This window comes from Poeciliopsis prolifica, unplaced genomic scaffold (genome assembly GCF_027474105.1).
Source record: "Poeciliopsis prolifica strain line A6 unplaced genomic scaffold, Auburn_PproV2 SCAFFOLD007, whole genome shotgun sequence".
Classification (NCBI taxonomy): Eukaryota; Metazoa; Chordata; class Actinopteri; order Cyprinodontiformes; family Poeciliidae; genus Poeciliopsis; species Poeciliopsis prolifica.
Genome location: NW_026562382.1, coordinates 16,305,498 through 16,323,454, shown reverse-complemented (window position 1 = coordinate 16,323,454; position 17,957 = coordinate 16,305,498). Strand labels below are relative to the sequence as shown.

General features: G+C 35.6%; 1 protein-coding gene across 1 annotated transcript in view; it reads right to left on the bottom strand.

The window, feature by feature from the left end:
- thsd7ba (thrombospondin, type I, domain containing 7Ba) overlaps positions 1 to 17,957 on the bottom strand; it is a 188,327-nt gene that overhangs the window by 133,946 nt on the left and 36,424 nt on the right. Inside the window, exons 2-3 of the mRNA XM_055031554.1 lie at positions 12,324 to 12,658; positions 7,962 to 8,141 (exon numbers count right to left, since the gene is read on the bottom strand). Coding sequence (XP_054887529.1) covers positions 7,962 to 8,124 — 163 coding nt within the window. The 5' untranslated portion in view covers positions 8,125 to 8,141; positions 12,324 to 12,658. The remainder of the gene's footprint in view (positions 1 to 7,961; positions 8,142 to 12,323; positions 12,659 to 17,957) is intronic.

Genomic DNA, 17,957 nt, shown 5'->3' with positions numbered 1-17,957 from the left:
AATCAGGCTTGCATGTTCAGCCTTTTTTTTTTTTTTAACAAAGCTGAGAGTGTGCAAGTAGCATCCTGAAATACATGAAGCTTTCCTCACTAAAGAGCATAAAAGCCCAAGCAAAAAAAGGAGTATGATGCAGGTGTAATGATGCTGAAGCTTCATTTATTTTTTCATTGTGCAAAAGACAATGTCACTGGCTCTGTCCGTTCATTTCTTGCAGAGATGATTTGCTTTTATGTTCATTTTATGTGTTTGACCTTTTCAGACTTTCAACACCCAAAGCACAAGGACAACTACATTGGTCTGAAAACTTAATTCTTTCCAGTTCTCATAAAGCATCAAAAAAAAGGATGTCCTCCCATCTTACTGTGAATTTCCTGAATACTTTAAGCTTCAGCAAGTTTTCAGCAGTGGAACAGAAAAACTTCTTGTCAGCAAGTTTACGTCATTTGCATTAAAACACCTCAAGATGTCAAACCAAAGTCACTTCCAATCAGATGTTCACAAGTCAATTGTTTTAGAGCTGGTAAATAGTAGGGATACAAGTAATCCATTAATTAATTGATCTAAAGTTGATTGATCTTATCAGCTAATGATTAATTGATAATTGACCGCGTTACACTTTAAAGATTTTTTGCGTCAGCTGTGATATACTGACTGAATCATCAAGAAGATAACATCCTTACCTTCCTCACATATTAGTAAATTTCTACATTAGCAAGTTTACTTATGTGCACACTTCTTAAACATAAGCATAAGTAAATTTTTAATGAGAAGTTGACATTGCTCCAGCTTGCAGCTCAGCTCAATGAGCGATATTAAGGTGAAACTTAAGGAGCTTGTCAAATGTTTATATTTAAAAACCAAAATCTGTTTGGATGGTTTAACTTTTCTGTTCTGGAATGATTATTTCTCTTACAACTATCAACAGGCTCCGATATAGGATGGCCGGCGGCTCCCTCTTCTGAATGGCCATGTGGCTTCAATCAGGCAAAACATCCAGAGCTGCCTTTCATCTATTTTAGCATCAGTATTAATTGGAGATCTAGGAGCCATTCAGTAACAAAATGACCTTCTACTTTGGACACCCTTCAGTTACACAAAGGAACTGCTAGTAGAATAATGTCAGTAGTCACAAGAGGTGATTGTAATTAACTCTGTTTCCAATTACAAAGTAGTCCCATTTCATTCCCAATTCCTTCTGCAATCCGCTTATGAAAATAAATAAATATGCAAGAATTGTCCCGAAATGAAACATTTTCATTTCTGATTGAAAGGAACTTCTCATGATAGAGCACTAGGCCTTGAAACTTTTCAGTTGGATAAAAAATTTTGCATTCCTGTCATGCAGCACTCATAATAGACTGAATCTGTTTTCACTTTCAAACAAGGATACAGGTTTGAGAGAATAAACCACAATGCAGTTTGAAGCCAAACACCAAAATTTCTGCAGGATTCTTTAACAAAGGTGAAATTGGACAGAGGAGAAACTATTTTTAATTTTTAATATTCATTCAGGTTTTTTTTTTTTATTGATTTAGGCTTTTTGTAACAATAAATATTGGATTTTATGTAACGTGATGTTAATAATTGGCATGTCCAAAAGAGATGCATATAAACATGCCAAAAAAAACAGATTTTAAGATTTTAAAGCTCAACAAAATAGATTTGATCTTTTTTTTTCTGAACAATTATGAAAGGCTGCCTAAATTATCAAAAAAGAGAGTATCATTAGGCTTTCCAAGCCAGAAATTATTATTAAACTTCATACGTTAGTTTTTAAAGGTTAACTTCACAAATTCTGAACAGTTCAGATGAAACATAAATCTTAAATGTGATACATCTGTGGGCTCCATATGGTCTTATTTCCCCTTATTTTTAGAGCAAAGCTGCACTTTTGTACCGACTCCTATGGTTTGGAAAGAGAACAGCGGCAGGTGTACCAAAATAAATAAAAAAAAACACCACAGAGCACCAGATTTTTAGAAGAGCAAACATTCTGCTTTTTCGATAGCACAAATATTATTTAATGCTTCAAGATTTTTCTCATTCAAACTGCTGAATAGCATTCAACACAATATGAGTTTTTGAGGGAATGTATGCTTTTTAGGTGTTTTATTCAAAGCAATATGAAAAAAGATGCTTTTCTGTTATTGAGTGAAGATAGTTTGGTGTGTATAGCCACTTTGTCACTAGACAGAAAAGTCAGAATGCTCTAAAGTACCTGAAAAAAATCTACTTCTGATTTTTGTAGTTGGCCTCAAGTCTTTGAGCAAGGCACACATTTTCTCCATATTTGGGTTTGTGATTGTTTATCACAAGAGGGAGACTCTATTGTCTGCTCTACACATCTATCTATTTATGTCACTCAAGAAGGCTATAAATGTATGTGTGAAGTCACACACAAATTATAAAGCTTTGCACCTTGTGATGACATCATTGGAGCTCTTTGAAAACATTAAAGTTGTCTTGCAAAAACTTAAATTAGGACAAAATACGTCCAATATCAAGAATGACTTACTCAAAAACATAAGTCATTTTTGAGTGAGTATGGCGAATGCAGATGAAATGTGGGGTTACTGAATCAGCTCAGCTAAATTGAAAGTAACAAATGAGTTTACAAGAAATTGAAATGTTAGGATTACAAGTTTGTTTCCTAATTAAAAAAATATTCATTTCAAAGTTGACACCAATTTCAAAATTCCTCTTTCTCTCTGGTCAGTCATGCCAGTCGTCATAATATTCATGGCTAATTGGTTCCATTAATTTTGTTTTCCCTCACAACTAATCCACATAATTTTACAACATATTTGGGTCAGCTACTTGTCAATACAATTTATTTAAATAATGAAAATTTATGAAACAAGAGACTGTTTTTTGGTTTGGGATCTTATTAGTTTATATAACTGCTAAAAGTCTTGCCACCAAACTCACAACGCAGACCCCATCCTTAAGCTGTCAAGAAAAGCTGTCCACTTTCCATCAACCTGACTGCGGGAGCCCTAATTAGGCACCACATTGCTTTTATTAGCATATGACCTTTACATGTCGTTGTCTTTAGTATGTTCAGTAATGCTCAGAAACAACCCGTGTTTTGAGTTTTAAAAAGTCAGGGATACAGCGAAGAATGAAATAATGAGAAAAATGTTACACTTGAGGCAATTCAAATGACAAAACTCATTAAAGGAGTAGTATCAAATGTTCACTTTAGTGTAGAAAGCAAAACTCTGAATCATAAACGTTTAAATCCAATGTCAAACTAAGACAAAGATTTTTAGATTTGGCCGAATACGCAGTTTTTGAAGGTCAAAGAGAAGGTTTATTATTTGCTCTGCAAGCATTTTGACACCCTGAATCTGAAGTCAGGCTTCAGAAGTAGCCAGGGTCACGTAACCGATTTTTAACAACATGCAGCTGCTCATGAACAATTGTTGGCCAATTCCTGCAAAAAAAAAAAAAAAAGCCTATCAAATTAAGCAAGTAGTAGAGCCACTTACGTTTACAACTTGATAGATTGTTTAAACATCTATTTACACCAAATAAAGCCAGTTGTTCTAAGGTTCATTTCCCACCTTCTCCAAATAGCCAGTGATCTTGTACAATTAAAGGAATAGGCATAGTTTTCTGACACTGCATGTGCAGCTTTCCCGTTCTTTAATCCTCACAAGGCATGAAATGGAAAAACTAACATGACAAAATATCAGAGAACTAACTAAGATGTTTTAAAGAGCTGGAACAGCAGCAAAGTTGAAAAATATTTATGTTGCAACCATCTGCAGTGGTCGATATGAGAAATAAAAAATACTTCATAAGCTTACTGCACTAGAAGTTATAGCTCTACCATAAATGGGAAAAACTGTGAGGTGTGTTGTATATATTTTATTCTAGCATGTTATTTATCAGAAATATTACGCAAATTAATGCATTTCTTGCTCTCAGTTACATCTCTCAATTCAGTTTATAAAACTATAATGTTATTAGAAGGTCTTATATTTACAACAGTGTTAACTCAAATATATATGCAACATAACAATAACTTTATGAGCGTAATTTAATATTGCCTGTCTCTAACAGCTTCAGATTTGACTAGTGTCATTTTTCTTTGTCACCATAAATAAAAGAAAATCCCTCTGTAAATTATTCTGTGGTTTTGGTTAAAATTGAATTCCTCCGAGGCTTGATCTTTGCACACTGCCTTTCGTCAAGCTTATTCCAGGAGGAAGAGAAGCTGAAGCAGCACTTGTATTTGATTTCAGCTTTGATGGCGCAACAGTAAGGCGGTATTTCACATAAATACACTCTGGCACTGAAACGCATTGTGAATGTTTTGCCTGACTATCAAAAGATGTATTAATAGCACCATTTCAACATGTTAGAATTGGAACATCTTACAATGTTGCAATGTTTTGTGCAATTTATATATTTTGTTTTTTAAAGAACAGCCTTAATCATTTTCACATCATAATAATGAACTTGAACATGGGAATAACCTTGCGTGTGACAGATTTACTTTAATACCTCCAGATGTGAGAACGTAAGAGTGAGAACATGCAAACTCCACTCAGAAACTATTCGTTCAATACTTCACTATTAGTTAAAAACGAGTAATCTGAACAAATTAGCTTAGCTGATACAATTTAGGTCAGTTTTTCAAGTCAGCAGAGAAGATTTCATTAGTGAATGCATTATAAATTATATAAAGTAAGGTACTGAGCATAGATAACTTTCAGAAGATCTCTAAATAATCCAAACACTGAGAGGCCCCTAATTAAGAAACTTGTACTGATTTCTCAATCTTTTGCAAATTATTTCCTCTCAGCTAAAGCTTGCAGCTGAGTGTTCTTACATACCACAAATATTCACTTATTCTGCACAGGACATCTGGCCAGAAGAAATAACCTTGGATTATTTTTTATAGTCAAACAAGACAACATGTAAAGAAAAACTAAAAGTAAAACTATTTATATATTTAAAAAGCATGCTTTTAATGATATTGTTTACTTTTATACACAATTTTCAGTGAATTTTAAAAGCCATGAAGGAAGCTTGCAGCATTTGGATTCCTGTTTTGCAGCAAAAAAAGAAATAAAAATAACAATGAATAAAGCTCTTTGGAAGACAAAAGGCTTGAAACATAGGTATAAAAGCAATTATTTTCCTGCTCTCTAAACTGAACTTTGGAATACAAATATGGCCAAGTTCTGATAAGTGAAATCCATAAGACTATAAACATGGCTCCCTTTGAGATATCCTATTGTGTCTGCAGTTGTGACTTTTCTGGATTTAGAGGTGAGGAGAGAAAGCTAAGCAATGTCAATTAATTCTATTGACATCTAAAGAACAACACGGCCTTGCCTTTGGCTTTTTTGTCAAACTCTTCATGCAAATTCAACACAAATTTGCATGTGGAGTACACTCTCTTACTGACTGGTAAGAGAGTGATTTCTGGACATTTGCTCCCAACCTCTACCACTGACAAGACAGTTTATGCCTACAAGCCCCCATATGAACCATCAAATATACATCCTCTCTGGAAAAATCTAGAGACCAAACTATTGTTATTCACAAGAAACTAATACTGTTTTTGGAAGTTGTATATATGCCAATACATTTGGTAGACACTTTTATCCAAACCAACTGGTTGGCTTTGCACCAGAATACAATGAAGACATGATGTCACTGATGTCTGCTGTCACTAGAACTCTCAGTATTTTAGGAATACTTTGAGTCCCTAAGGCCAGATCCAAACATGGAGAAGCAGCATTCAGTTTCTATGCTCCTCTAATCTGGTACAAACATCCAGAAAACTGCAAAAAATTTAAAAAAATCACACAACATGCAGGTGAGCATAGATAACCCTGTGCTGTGTAGGTGACACCACTGGTGTGAAGTGCAGCTTTTAAGTTTCCAAGCGATAGCCCTCATAATGTCCTCTCAGCAGTAACGTTAAATCCTAAATCAATAGAAAACTGTTATCCTTTGTAAAGCAGTGCATATTCCTTAACAGGCAACCTTGGTGTTTCTGTGTCCATCTTGAAATACTTTCCGCACTGTCATCTTGTGGTAAATGTGTTACTCAGCACTGAAAATAGGTTAGTGAGGCTATTTGCAAGAGAATATCTGTGAGTAATTATCTTAAAGAGTTAAATAATAGGTCCATTAGGCACACTGTTTCAGTGCACTATTGTGTTCTTAAAGGCACCGATGAAGGTCAAGCATAAATGGCTGCTGCTCCCTGTTTGAGCCGGAGCTTAGCTACAGCTCTGGGAACTGGCTCACATAAAAGGGTATGCCAACAATGCTGCTGGCCTAGATAGGCACACCAAACACAATAGTGTGGCTGTGCTAATTTAGAGCAGATCAAACTTTCGGTTATTGCATATCAAAAAAAAAGGCTGCTTAAGAGCCAAATTTAGAATTCAAATGTGCTGAGTGTCAATGAGTTGTCATGGCAATATTGGATTTCAATGTTGTCTTTGGAAATAAATTAGCTTTTGCCTACTTTTTTTCTTGTCTTTGCAGCTTTGCTTCGAGGAGTTACATAATTTCGTTTCAACAAAATATGTACAAATTGTGTTCTTGTTGCCAGAGCCTCAGTACATTGTTCCTTCTCGACACTGCATAATCAAAAAGGGCTCCCCAAGGAGGATAAGAAAGTGTGCCACTATCACCTGTGAGGCGTCATCCAATGTCACTGTTATCTTTCATTACAAATATTGTGAACTGATTGGAAGTGTTCTATGAACAGAGAAGACAAAAATAACATTACGTTGACTATAACATGGTAATATGGACTGCTTTGATTTCTTACGCCGTAGATACCTTGAGTTGATGGTAAGAGCAGTACAATTACCCAGAACCAGCAAGTCGACTGATGACTCGCTAAAACCAAGTCATAGTTTGTAGTGTTTACATTTGTCCTAATGCAGCCATTGAGTTAGGAGTATATAGTCTTAAATGGGTTACATCTGTATTCGGGAGAAAAATCTTGATCAGAATGTCACTTTGTTTTTTTGCAACAAAAACATTTTATTATTTCAAAAAATAAAGAAAGTGCATAACTCATTTCACTTTTTTTAATCAAGATAATTTTGAAGTTCAATTAATTGCTTACATCATATAAAATCTAGAACTGGTGCAAAGTCGTTTCCTTTTTAAGAAAATCTGAAGCTAAAGTAAATGCTTCATAATAAAAAATTTAAAAAAACTTGTCAATTTGAGCAACTTTTGTGGGATTTTATTCCACAAAAGTTGTGTAATAATTGAGTTTTTGAGGCGAGGAGACACTAACATTGCATCCTATTGCAACACCACACACCAGCTACCCACATATGACTGAAGTTTGTTTTAGGGTTTAACTTCAAGACATTTCAGAACCATTTGTTCTATTCTCACCGATTCCCTGCGGGCAAACAGACACAAGTTGGATACCAACCTTTTTCTTTCTTGATTCTGAATTGATTTCCTTTTTCCAGTCAAGAAACAACTCATAAGCCATCTTAGCTCTGCGAGGATGTCAAATCCTAATGCTTGGTGTCCCGGTTACATCTCTTTTTGAACATAAGCGCTTTCAAGTGACCTTAATCAATCTCTTCATCACACGTGCAGCGTCATTACCCAACCACAGAGTGAGAAATGAAAGTGTCAATCGCGCAGCAAGTGGGGTCTTTGTGTGGAAAGACCCCACTGGAAAGACCTTGCAAATGCATGTTCAATTGAGTTTTTGAGGTGAGGAGAGACTAAATTTAGAACTTATTTAAAATTCTTTGTGTATTTCCGATGAAATACATCCTATTCTATGTTTTATTTGAGAAAATGTGGAAAAACACCATTGTAAAATAAATACAACACTTTTCACTTTCTAAATCTTAATACTTTTAATTGACTGACCCAATTTTTTCTTTGCAGAAGAAAGTTATCATAATGTTAAAACAGCAGTGGCAATGGCCAATCATAAAATATTTTACCTGCTTTCCATGAAAAAGGATTGGCTTTGGAAAGTACAATGTCCGAGTGGGCTGGAATGGAAAAGAGAGACGAGATGAAAAGGAAAAGGCTGAGGAAGTTTCCAGTGTGCCGTGTCCAGGCGCTGACCCCAAAGTCATCTTTCAGAGTCATAGTCCAGCCCATTGCTGCCTCTCTTACTCCTGTGAGGATAAAATGAAATTCATCACTATCTTAATAAGAAATATATCCAGAAACCTGGGCCAGATAACCAGAGGTGGGAAGGGACTGATCATAAGGGAAAAGACGAGAATGTCACTAAGACTATCTGCGGTATGGAAATAAAACCAAGAACTTTTAGTTCAGAAACATAATATGCAGTGCCACCATCCAGATGAGGCACATTTTTTCACCCAGCGGAAACAGCTTATTTCCAATTTCAGTTTACTACATACAGCATGCATGTAAGGGAATATGCAAGCTTCTTCTGCTAAACGGACAACACAAATAAATCAACCAGGCATATCATGAACAGCCAGATGGATAGACTTATAGAAAGATTTAAGATTATAAAGTCCCAAAACATTTGCATGTTTCACTTGCAATTCATTGTTTTTCCAGCTACTTTCATCTACACAATAATGAGTTTACTAAGCTTTTCCTTTGTGATTAGAAATTAGGAAAAGGATCTAATGGTGGATTAACTACCAAAAAAATAATTCTGCATTTAATATTTTTTTTTTTTTACATGTTTCTGTGGTAGTCCAAAGCTTTGAACTACTGTTGCTTGATCTTGTTCGGAGATATTACATTTTTGGCTTTGGTAATTTTTCTGTGTTTTCATGGTGCTGAATTTTGTTTAATGAAAAAATATGTAGAGAAAAAGATGGCTTGGTGCCTGGACGTGGGGACAGATGCAGAGTTATTTATGGACTGTCCAATTTTGTTCGAGCTTTGGCATTTTATTCCAAAGTCATTTTTAAAATAATTTCAGTGTACACACAAATCTCAACTTTTGGCAATATAACAAACGTATTAGCAGTAATATGAAGCTGCCAGCCTTTACTGTTCCACCGGCTCTGTATTTTAAAGATTTCATCTATAGTACATGTCATTGAAGTCATTTCTATTTCTTGTTACTGCCCTTTTCTTTCACATTTTTATCACCACAATGTACTCTTTGTTCGCTTGACTGAACAACCCACCCTGACTCTTGCACACCCATATGCCAATTAGACACCTCTAGCTGCTGATTACAACCCTTTCTCTCTCGCGGCACTGTTTGGAAAGCATACGTGACTGCTCCTAGATTACATCCTCCCTCCAGTCTGTCTAATTTGACTATTCACAGGACAAGCAGTTCTCTCTTTAAGGCTAACAGAGCACATTAGGATTAATTAGGAAGCAAGATCTGGAACAGAAACAGGCTATAAAAACATGCATGTCCTGGGAAGAATGCCAGACTTCATTTTCAAACGGACATTTAATTTGATCCCAGGGTCAGATTTGTTTTTGCAAAATTTAGCTGCTAACGTTTTCACGTAAAGATCAGGCACAGATTTATTCAATCAAAGCATCCTATTTACTTGAACAAATTCCTCAAGCTCAGTCAGACTGTTTTGCAACCTGGTCTTTAACAGGCTTTTCTAACACAAATTTTGATCTAAAATATTCTATCATTGCTCTGGTTTATGTTTCGGGTCATTTTCTTGTAGGAATGTAATCATTCTCCCCCATCTCAAATCTTTTATATTTTCTATTGGGTTTTTCTCCAGGACAGCCTTTTTCAGCTCCATCCATCTTCCCATCAACTCTAACCAGCTTCCTTGTCCCTGCTGAAGAAAAGCATCCCCATAGAATAATGCTGTTACCATGTTTCACGGCAGAAATGGTGTGTCAATGGGGATCTTCAGTATTGGTTTTCTGCCGCGTATATTACATTGTGCATACAGAATCGAATGCTTCATTTTCCTCTGATTTGGACAGAGAATCTCCTTTTGGATGTTTGCAGTGTCCCTAACTGGCTTTATTGTAAACTGCTTGTGGGATTTATCAGAAGATTATTTAAACAATAGCTCCCTTTTAGCCTTTTTTTGATTAATTTTACATCCTTATAATCCATCACTAACAGTTCTCGTATCAATAGATTCTTCTGCATGCACTGTGAATCTCCTCAGTTTCTTCAGAGTTGTAAAGAATCACTTGGCTGTTCCTCAATTTAATGCTTTCTTGCTTGCTCAGAGTTTTACTTTGGGGGTATCAGATTGAAGGAGGGTGACTGCAATTACACACTTCACTTCATTTGTCAAAGAAATTGAAAGCTTGTTTTTCTGCTTTCCATTTCTAAATTGCAGACCACTTTCTATCTTACTTTATACTAAAATCCCTCCTAAAAGAGTTTTACGTGTCATGTCGTAGGCTAGTTAATGAACAACCTAAATGCAGAGAGGCAGCTTGTTGGTAAAGAATTATTTAATGAAAAAATTATTTTAAAAAATGACAAAAACCACAGGAAACACATGAAACCAGAAACAAAACAAAAACATGAATCCAGGGAAAATATGATAGAAAGGAATTGATGGGAGGAAAGAGCAAGGAGTGATTGAGAAAGAGGCTCTTAAGGGCTAAGAGGTTGAATACAGAAACAATGGGCTGACTGGCTAACTGATTGTCGGTGTGAGTGGAAAGAACAGAAGGCAGACTGAGGAGTGGGAGAGAGACAGAAACAAACAAATTAATCTTACAGTAAAGCAGATTAAAAATAAGCTCAGGTAATTAAGAATAACTATACACAATAAATTAACATAATAAACTAGAATCACTAAAAAAATACTGAACTAAAACAACACCAACAAGATTGATCTAATCAAAATAAAAACCTAAAATAATTTTGAAACTAGAATCAAATCAAACTAACATTAAGGATCTTAAGTTAACTTTTTTTCTAAATGTGAAAAAAAGAGGTTCCAGGTGTACAAATAATGTCCAAGGCACAAGACAGAGAAACACCAGACAAAGTAGATTATATTTCTTTTTTGGAAAAGACCAGCTCTTACAGCAGATAAATATCTAGGTCAAAGGCACCATGCCAGGCTCTCGTTGAATGGAAAAAAACCTGGGGATCATCAGCCTGGCTAATATGATGCTGTGCATCACGTTGGAAGCTACATGATCTGATGGAGTGCAATCTGTCGCCCTGTCTCCTGTGGGCCTGGTTCAGTGCCCACTCACTGGACTCAGTCAGCGAAAATCCTGCAGTTATCATAAGGGAACAGATGCGCAGAACTCCACAACCCTCCGTTTCACAGGTGGTCATAACAATTAAGACTTGATGAGATGTTTCCAAATAAAAGAAAAAAGCTAATTTGGGTTTGCCAAGGCTCTAAAGAATCAACATGTGATCCCCCAGCCTCTCTTTAAATAAGCCAAACACTCTGCTGTATTCAAGTGGAAACAAGCACATTTGACTACAGCAACCTTCATGACTGGTTTTCCACAAAATTATTTAGCCAACCAGCCCTTTATCTGTCTTCTCTGTTGGAATTCACATTTCTGTTCCTATCTTGTCTTTGTGGTCTGCATTCAATACAGTCTAGTTTACAAGGCTGTAAGTATTTTTTCCACATTGTTGTGCATGTAATTGCCTTTGATTGCTCGCAATAAAAACACAGAAACCCATGCTACTCTATCCCTCATTTCTCCTTCACAGATGCATTCACTGAAAGGAATAACCAGAAAGCACAGAAACAACTACGATGTCTCCGGTTTTGTTTTGAATTCTATGATTTTGAAGTTTATGGCTTTTGTGTTCATTTTTTATGTTCCAATTATATCTTATTATATAAATTATATATTGTATTGTTCTCTCTGTCTCAGCAGCATGTTTGAAACCCAAGATATTCAAGGTTAAAGAAAAATTTGATAAACAAAGTACAAATATCATCTACTGTTAAATCAAAGTTTGAACTGATCGCTGGGTCATCGAGTTTCTTTTGTAAATCCTGCTATTTACAAATATTGTCCATCTCTGTTTTATCCCTAAGCAACTATATTCATAATGTAGACTAAAATAAAAGCCAAAAAAAGAAGAAAGATTCAATGGGTTTCTAGATTGTGAACTTAAATTTAGTATGATTCAAAAAAAGCTACTGTTTATTAAGAGTTCTTTTTCCTTCTTGGCTTTCATTTTAAAAAAAGATGAGATCAGCATATCGATGGGATCAGAAAAACACAAATGTATTCTGACCTTTTAAAACACTGTAAGTCCAAATGAAAATGTTTAATGCATCACATTTCAGATTTTCACTGTGCATAATGCCTCTTGTCCAATGCTGGAGATAGACACCAGCCCTATTTTGGAATAATGCATGATGTATGAAACCCACCTGTGCAAGGTGACCTCCAGTCATCCCTTTGGGTGATATTGTTAGTAGAGTTGCAGATGACTCTGGGCAGACCTTCCCGAGAAGATGTTAGCCGAGCAGAGAGGAGGCGTCTGAAGATGTTAAGTCTGGCAGGGATGGTAAATCGCCTGTGCCAGGCCTTCTGCTTGCAGCATCATGCAATAGCTTAATCTGGTACAAATGAATGTGTGGTAGGCTGGGGCTATGTCACCCCTCCTGCAGCAGCAAGCACCTTCAAGGTGCCAACTCTGTCAAGCGCCCACTCACTCAAGTACCAACTGGGTATGGTCCAACCAGCATGGGCAGCTGTAAAGACTCTGATGAGAACAAAAACAGAGAAAAATAAAACAGATTTAAACATCTGACCAGAGACCAGTAAAATTGTTGATTTAAACTTGCTTCAGGATAGCTGCAAAGCCACAAATGTTGAAAAAAAAAAGAAGAAAAATGGATTGTAGATGCTCATGACCCTTGAGTTCAGGGTTTTTTATTTTGTACACCATCAGCAAAAACTGGAATAAAACTATGACTATTTGCAATTCATCCTGTTTTCTCATCCAATCTAACGCTTTAGTCTAGTGCAATGCACACACAGAGTTTGCACACGAAAAAAAGTATTAATATTTTGTTTTCAGGTTTCAAATTTACTGCAGCAATACAGGAGACAAATCATGTCATTTGAACATCATTTTAATGAAGCTCTGGGTGTCGTTTATGAATCTTTTCTGAAACAGCATAAGGAAGAGTCTCTTATTTATTCCTTAAAACACATTCTGATATCAAAGACAAGAGTTGAAGCTCTGGGGGTTTTGCTCTTTGCTATTCCGTGATTAACTGTCAGCCCTGTAGCCAAGGCTGTTCATCGAGCTCACCCACAAGAAACTGATTCTATTAACATTCTTTGCCTTTAGGTTCCATCCACTCCCAAGTACTTTGAGCAGCTCTGCAGTCTGCTTTCCAACTGACCTGACTGTTCATGGCCCTGAGATCCCCAGATCCCATTGACCCAGAACTTATTACTTAAAGCTTTTAAGGGCATTTTCTTTTCCATTCTGTTGTTCAAATTAGCTTGTTTCTGCAGGTGCATTTCACAGCTTGCAGATGGCCAACAAACATAATGAATGGAAGCTACTATTGAGGATGGAGCAATGAGGTGAAAACAAACCAATTTCAGCTGTGGACAAATAGTTAATATAAAGTAAATTTGTGTATGACCAGGAAACTCTATCAGTGTCTTGCTAATACATTTGTAAAAATTTAAGCAAAGACAAAAATCTAGTTTCCGTTTGATACAAAGTATCCAGTATTTGCACATACAAATATTAGTCATTTACTTACACTGAAAGAGTGATGATTTATATTTTAAGTTATATGACACCATCACATCCTTGCTTCAAAAGTAATTGTGGGTATTAATGTTATATGTATACATCACAAAATATTTCTAATCTATCCGTTTGCTATTAAAATGAATAAGCTAATATCAATGTAAAGCATACCAGAATTTATTGAATTACTGATGCTAGATTTAAAGGTTTTTTTTTATTGTTTTGTTTTGAATAATGATTGCATCTGACTATGTGTTGTTTTGAGTCTAAAAAAAAATTGTGTCAGTATTTAGCTCTTCTTAGCTCTGCAGCTGAGAAGAATGTAAATAAAAGCATCAAAACATAATTATAACACTTTGTTTTAATTGTGAATCACATAATTATAAATACAGATGAAGTTGTAAGAATTATAGCAGTACTGCACATTGTTATTATATGAATAGCTTCTTTTTAACCTGTGTGGCTTCACCTACTAGTCTGAAGTCTGAGAGTTAAAAGCTGGTTTTATTTAATAGCAGAGTGTTTGCTTTGCAGTATCTTTGTTGTTTCATCACACAATGTGCATGTTTTCAATGTCGCCTGTCATTTTCTGGAGGCGTCTTTCACTTCACGTGTGATGCTGTTGCAAAAAATTAATTCTGTTTTTGTTTCAGCTTCCAACTTAGTAAACAAGGAGCTGACAAAATATTTCCACTGCGAAGGTTAGATCTTTACTTTTGAATATGACAAGCTGTAAAGACAGACTGAAAAGTGAAGCTGATATATTTTTGTAACCTGCAAAACGCCAGGAAATGAAGGCCCACATATGCTGCTGAACTAAGAACACAATAGTAACACTGAATTCAAAAAGCATCATTGCGATCTTCATTTCACTGACATCAAGCAGGATTTGTCCCAGAGTATTATAAGCCTGGTGGGCCACCAGGCTTTACTCTGCTCCTAAGTAATGCTTGTTTATTTCAGTCTTTTTAAAACATTTGCATTTTTTAAGACTTTATAGTTTGTATTCAGGTATTCATCTTCCAATCTTTTAAAAACACATAATTATTAAGTGACATTTTTAAATTTCCTGTCAACTTTAAATATTTTTTTCCTCAAAAACACGACTGGCCGCTGGATGACTGACTGCCCTAGCACAGGGCTTAGCAAGTTTTCTGTATAAAGATCTTGTATAAAGATTTCCATATTCCTGAATTTTCAGTTTTGATATGGAAGAAAATAATTTAACGTTTCACAGTAAATAAAGAGTATTATACATATGTAAAAGAAATTCTGAATTCTTCGTTAAACTTTTCTCTTTTTATTTTTACAAGTTCGCACATAAGACTTAGTTGCAATGCTTTATCAAAAAACCACATGTGGTTTTCTGCAGGCCATTTTTGGAGTTCTTTCAGAGAAAAAAATAATTTTTCTACGCTGCTGAGATGTTGCACGTGGCACTATCTGAAAAGGGTAGGTATCTCCACCTGAGCAGTCTCAAAAAGTCTCCCTCCCGAAGGCAGCTGCTCCTGGAACTGAGGTTATCAACTCAATCAGCTGCATGTTTATCACTTTTTTTGAACATGCTATGCTTCTTTCACCCCGTCTCCCGGTGCTGCAGCTGCAGGGGTATTGCTAGTTTAAGAAGCAGACAGAAGAGCAGGACTGATGCCAGGAGAAGAATTTTTAAAAAGTTTCACACCTGCAGGCTCACCAACCACAAATATCAATTAAATGAAATGAAACACAAAATCAGGCTGTACAAAGTTAAATGGCTCACATTTTAAAGGTGCCACCTTTTGTATGAATACCCAGCAGTGAGTGATACAGCAGAATGTCATTACAAGCAGGGTGTGCACCCTGAAAGATAGATGCAAATTTATCAAATAAGTTTCTGTTTATTATTTTTAAAAAAGGAAGATTGATTTCTGTGTTGCAAACTTTATATTACATGGAAGTTTCTTTCTCTTTTTCTATTCTGAAAAGTCAAATGTTTCTTTTATAGTTTTAAATAAGAATACCAAACTTGGACATGATGTGTCAAATGTAAAGGAGGGCCTTCAACATCCAGACCTCATAATATTCTCAGACACTACAACTGGATAATGCAAGACTGTCTCATCTCTTCAAAGAAAATGTTATTGCATTTTGAATCTGCTATGTCTCACGAGATGTCCTCTGCTAAGTACTTACGCCTTAGGCAAAGAACAATAACTACGAACAATAATATATTTATGTTACTTGTATATTGTATATCTACAATACAATTATGTTCTCCTCTGGGCTGCTTAGTTTAATATCAAATGACTCACAATTAAAATAAGTGATTTCAGACTGAAGAACCATCCTGCGCTTTAGGAGAGATACGTTGGATGAGATATTTGTTAGCTTGAAACCATTAAAGAACCGAGATTCCCATCATAAAAAAAATCAAATGTTATAACTGCCATAATAGAAACGCAAAAAGCAGCAAAAGATTCAAAAAATGGCCTTTGCTTCTAGGTACTGTCCATATTTATAGTGAGTAAAAGATGGATAAACAAAGGGTGCCAACTTTAGTTCCACTTCAGAAGAGTAAGAAATGGAAACGTGGACTAGAAGGAGAGAGAGAAACAACATAATTAAGACAATGTCCAGAAGCACCAGAACGATAGGGACTGATCCCAGCTGCAGCATAAACTCAGGAGTTGCAGGAGGGTCAGAAACTAATGATGTTGAAACAGCAAGAGTACTAAAGATCTTAATCATAGCATAATTTCAGTATTTAAATCAGAATGCCGTACTTTCTGCCTTATGTTTTAAACAAGTCACTACTGAAATATTACAGATAATTTTTGAAGCTCTCTTTGGATTTAGATACTGTATTTTTTTTTAATATCAACAGCAGATGTCAACAACATCTGCACTTAGTTTAGACTTAAATACTTTCTGTTGTAATTTCCATTGTAAACAAGTGCAATATACAATACATAGATGTTGTTTTACTTCCCAAACAGTTTAAAGGCAATTGTAGGCTGGTACTGAAATACATCGCTCACTTTATCACAAAATACGAGCCCAGTTTGCCCAGAAATTTTTATTTTACATGTTAGCTATACAAAGGCTCTTGGATGAGCCAAAAATTAAAGACGTCCTACATATTAAGATTAATTTAAACTACAATTTGTAAGCTACTATCAGTATGTCTGCTAACCTGCCAACCTGTGCAAATAACCTGACTGATTAACCAACTAATATCAGGTTGTCATAACTACCTTACACTATAAGACAAGAACAAAAATTGCAAGCATTAATCAGCATGTTTACTAAATGTACTCAGACTCTAAGTAAAACAATCCATCTAATAATCAATATGTTAAGTCAGCAGCTTCAAGTAACATATACTTTTAAATTAAATAAAGAAGCTCTAGAGATGGATTTTCTATAACTTTGTGTCATTTTGCTGACTATTATAATCACATGAATGTCCTGGCCCATGTCCTCTTTAGCTGAACGGTGAAACTGATCACATTAGTCACATCAAATATAGTAACGCAAAGGAAATATTTACTCCATGAAGCTTTAATGCATGTTTTAATGAGTCTTACAAATTCTTGTGCAGTCTTGGTTAGTGTTTCACTTGAGGTAGAGACAGACAAATCAAGCAAAGCTGAATTAAAATTCTATCCCTTCTGCTACACAGGATTCAGAAGAGAAAAGGAAAAGAATAACTGCCCAGAGTGACTGATCTCAGCTCAGCCTCATATCTTAAAAAAATAAAAAATGAAAACACAGAAGAAACCCAGAGAGTCAGAAGCAGCCATGCATTTTAAAGATATGTGGACGTACTTCAATTTTAACAGACATGGATGTTTAAGAGAGAAAAATACCTTGATGCACCAAGGCTGCTTCAGGCATGTGAAAAGGTGGTAAATTACACAGCTAGATAGTCATACACCATTTACCCGTGTACACACTTTCCCCACTCAATGTAGGCACGTAATTCAATGGCCTTTGGAGAAATCTGACACTAACTGATGCAATGCCTAAAACAAAGTCAGAGAGCACTGTCTCGTTAGCGGCATAATTCTCACTGAATATTTTTTTCCCACCATAAATTTTTCATCAAAGATATGGGATGTTAAAGCAATGTGGAACAATTGGAGCACTAAAGCTCCACAATAAAAAGCATTTATCTGTTTTGAGGAATACACTGCATTGCAGAAGAATAAATCCCCCTTGAACTTTTGTTTTGCCACAAGACAAGCACTAACTTGTATACATTAATTTGCTGTTTTGTGATTGTTTCCATTTGGTTCATATTTTTCTC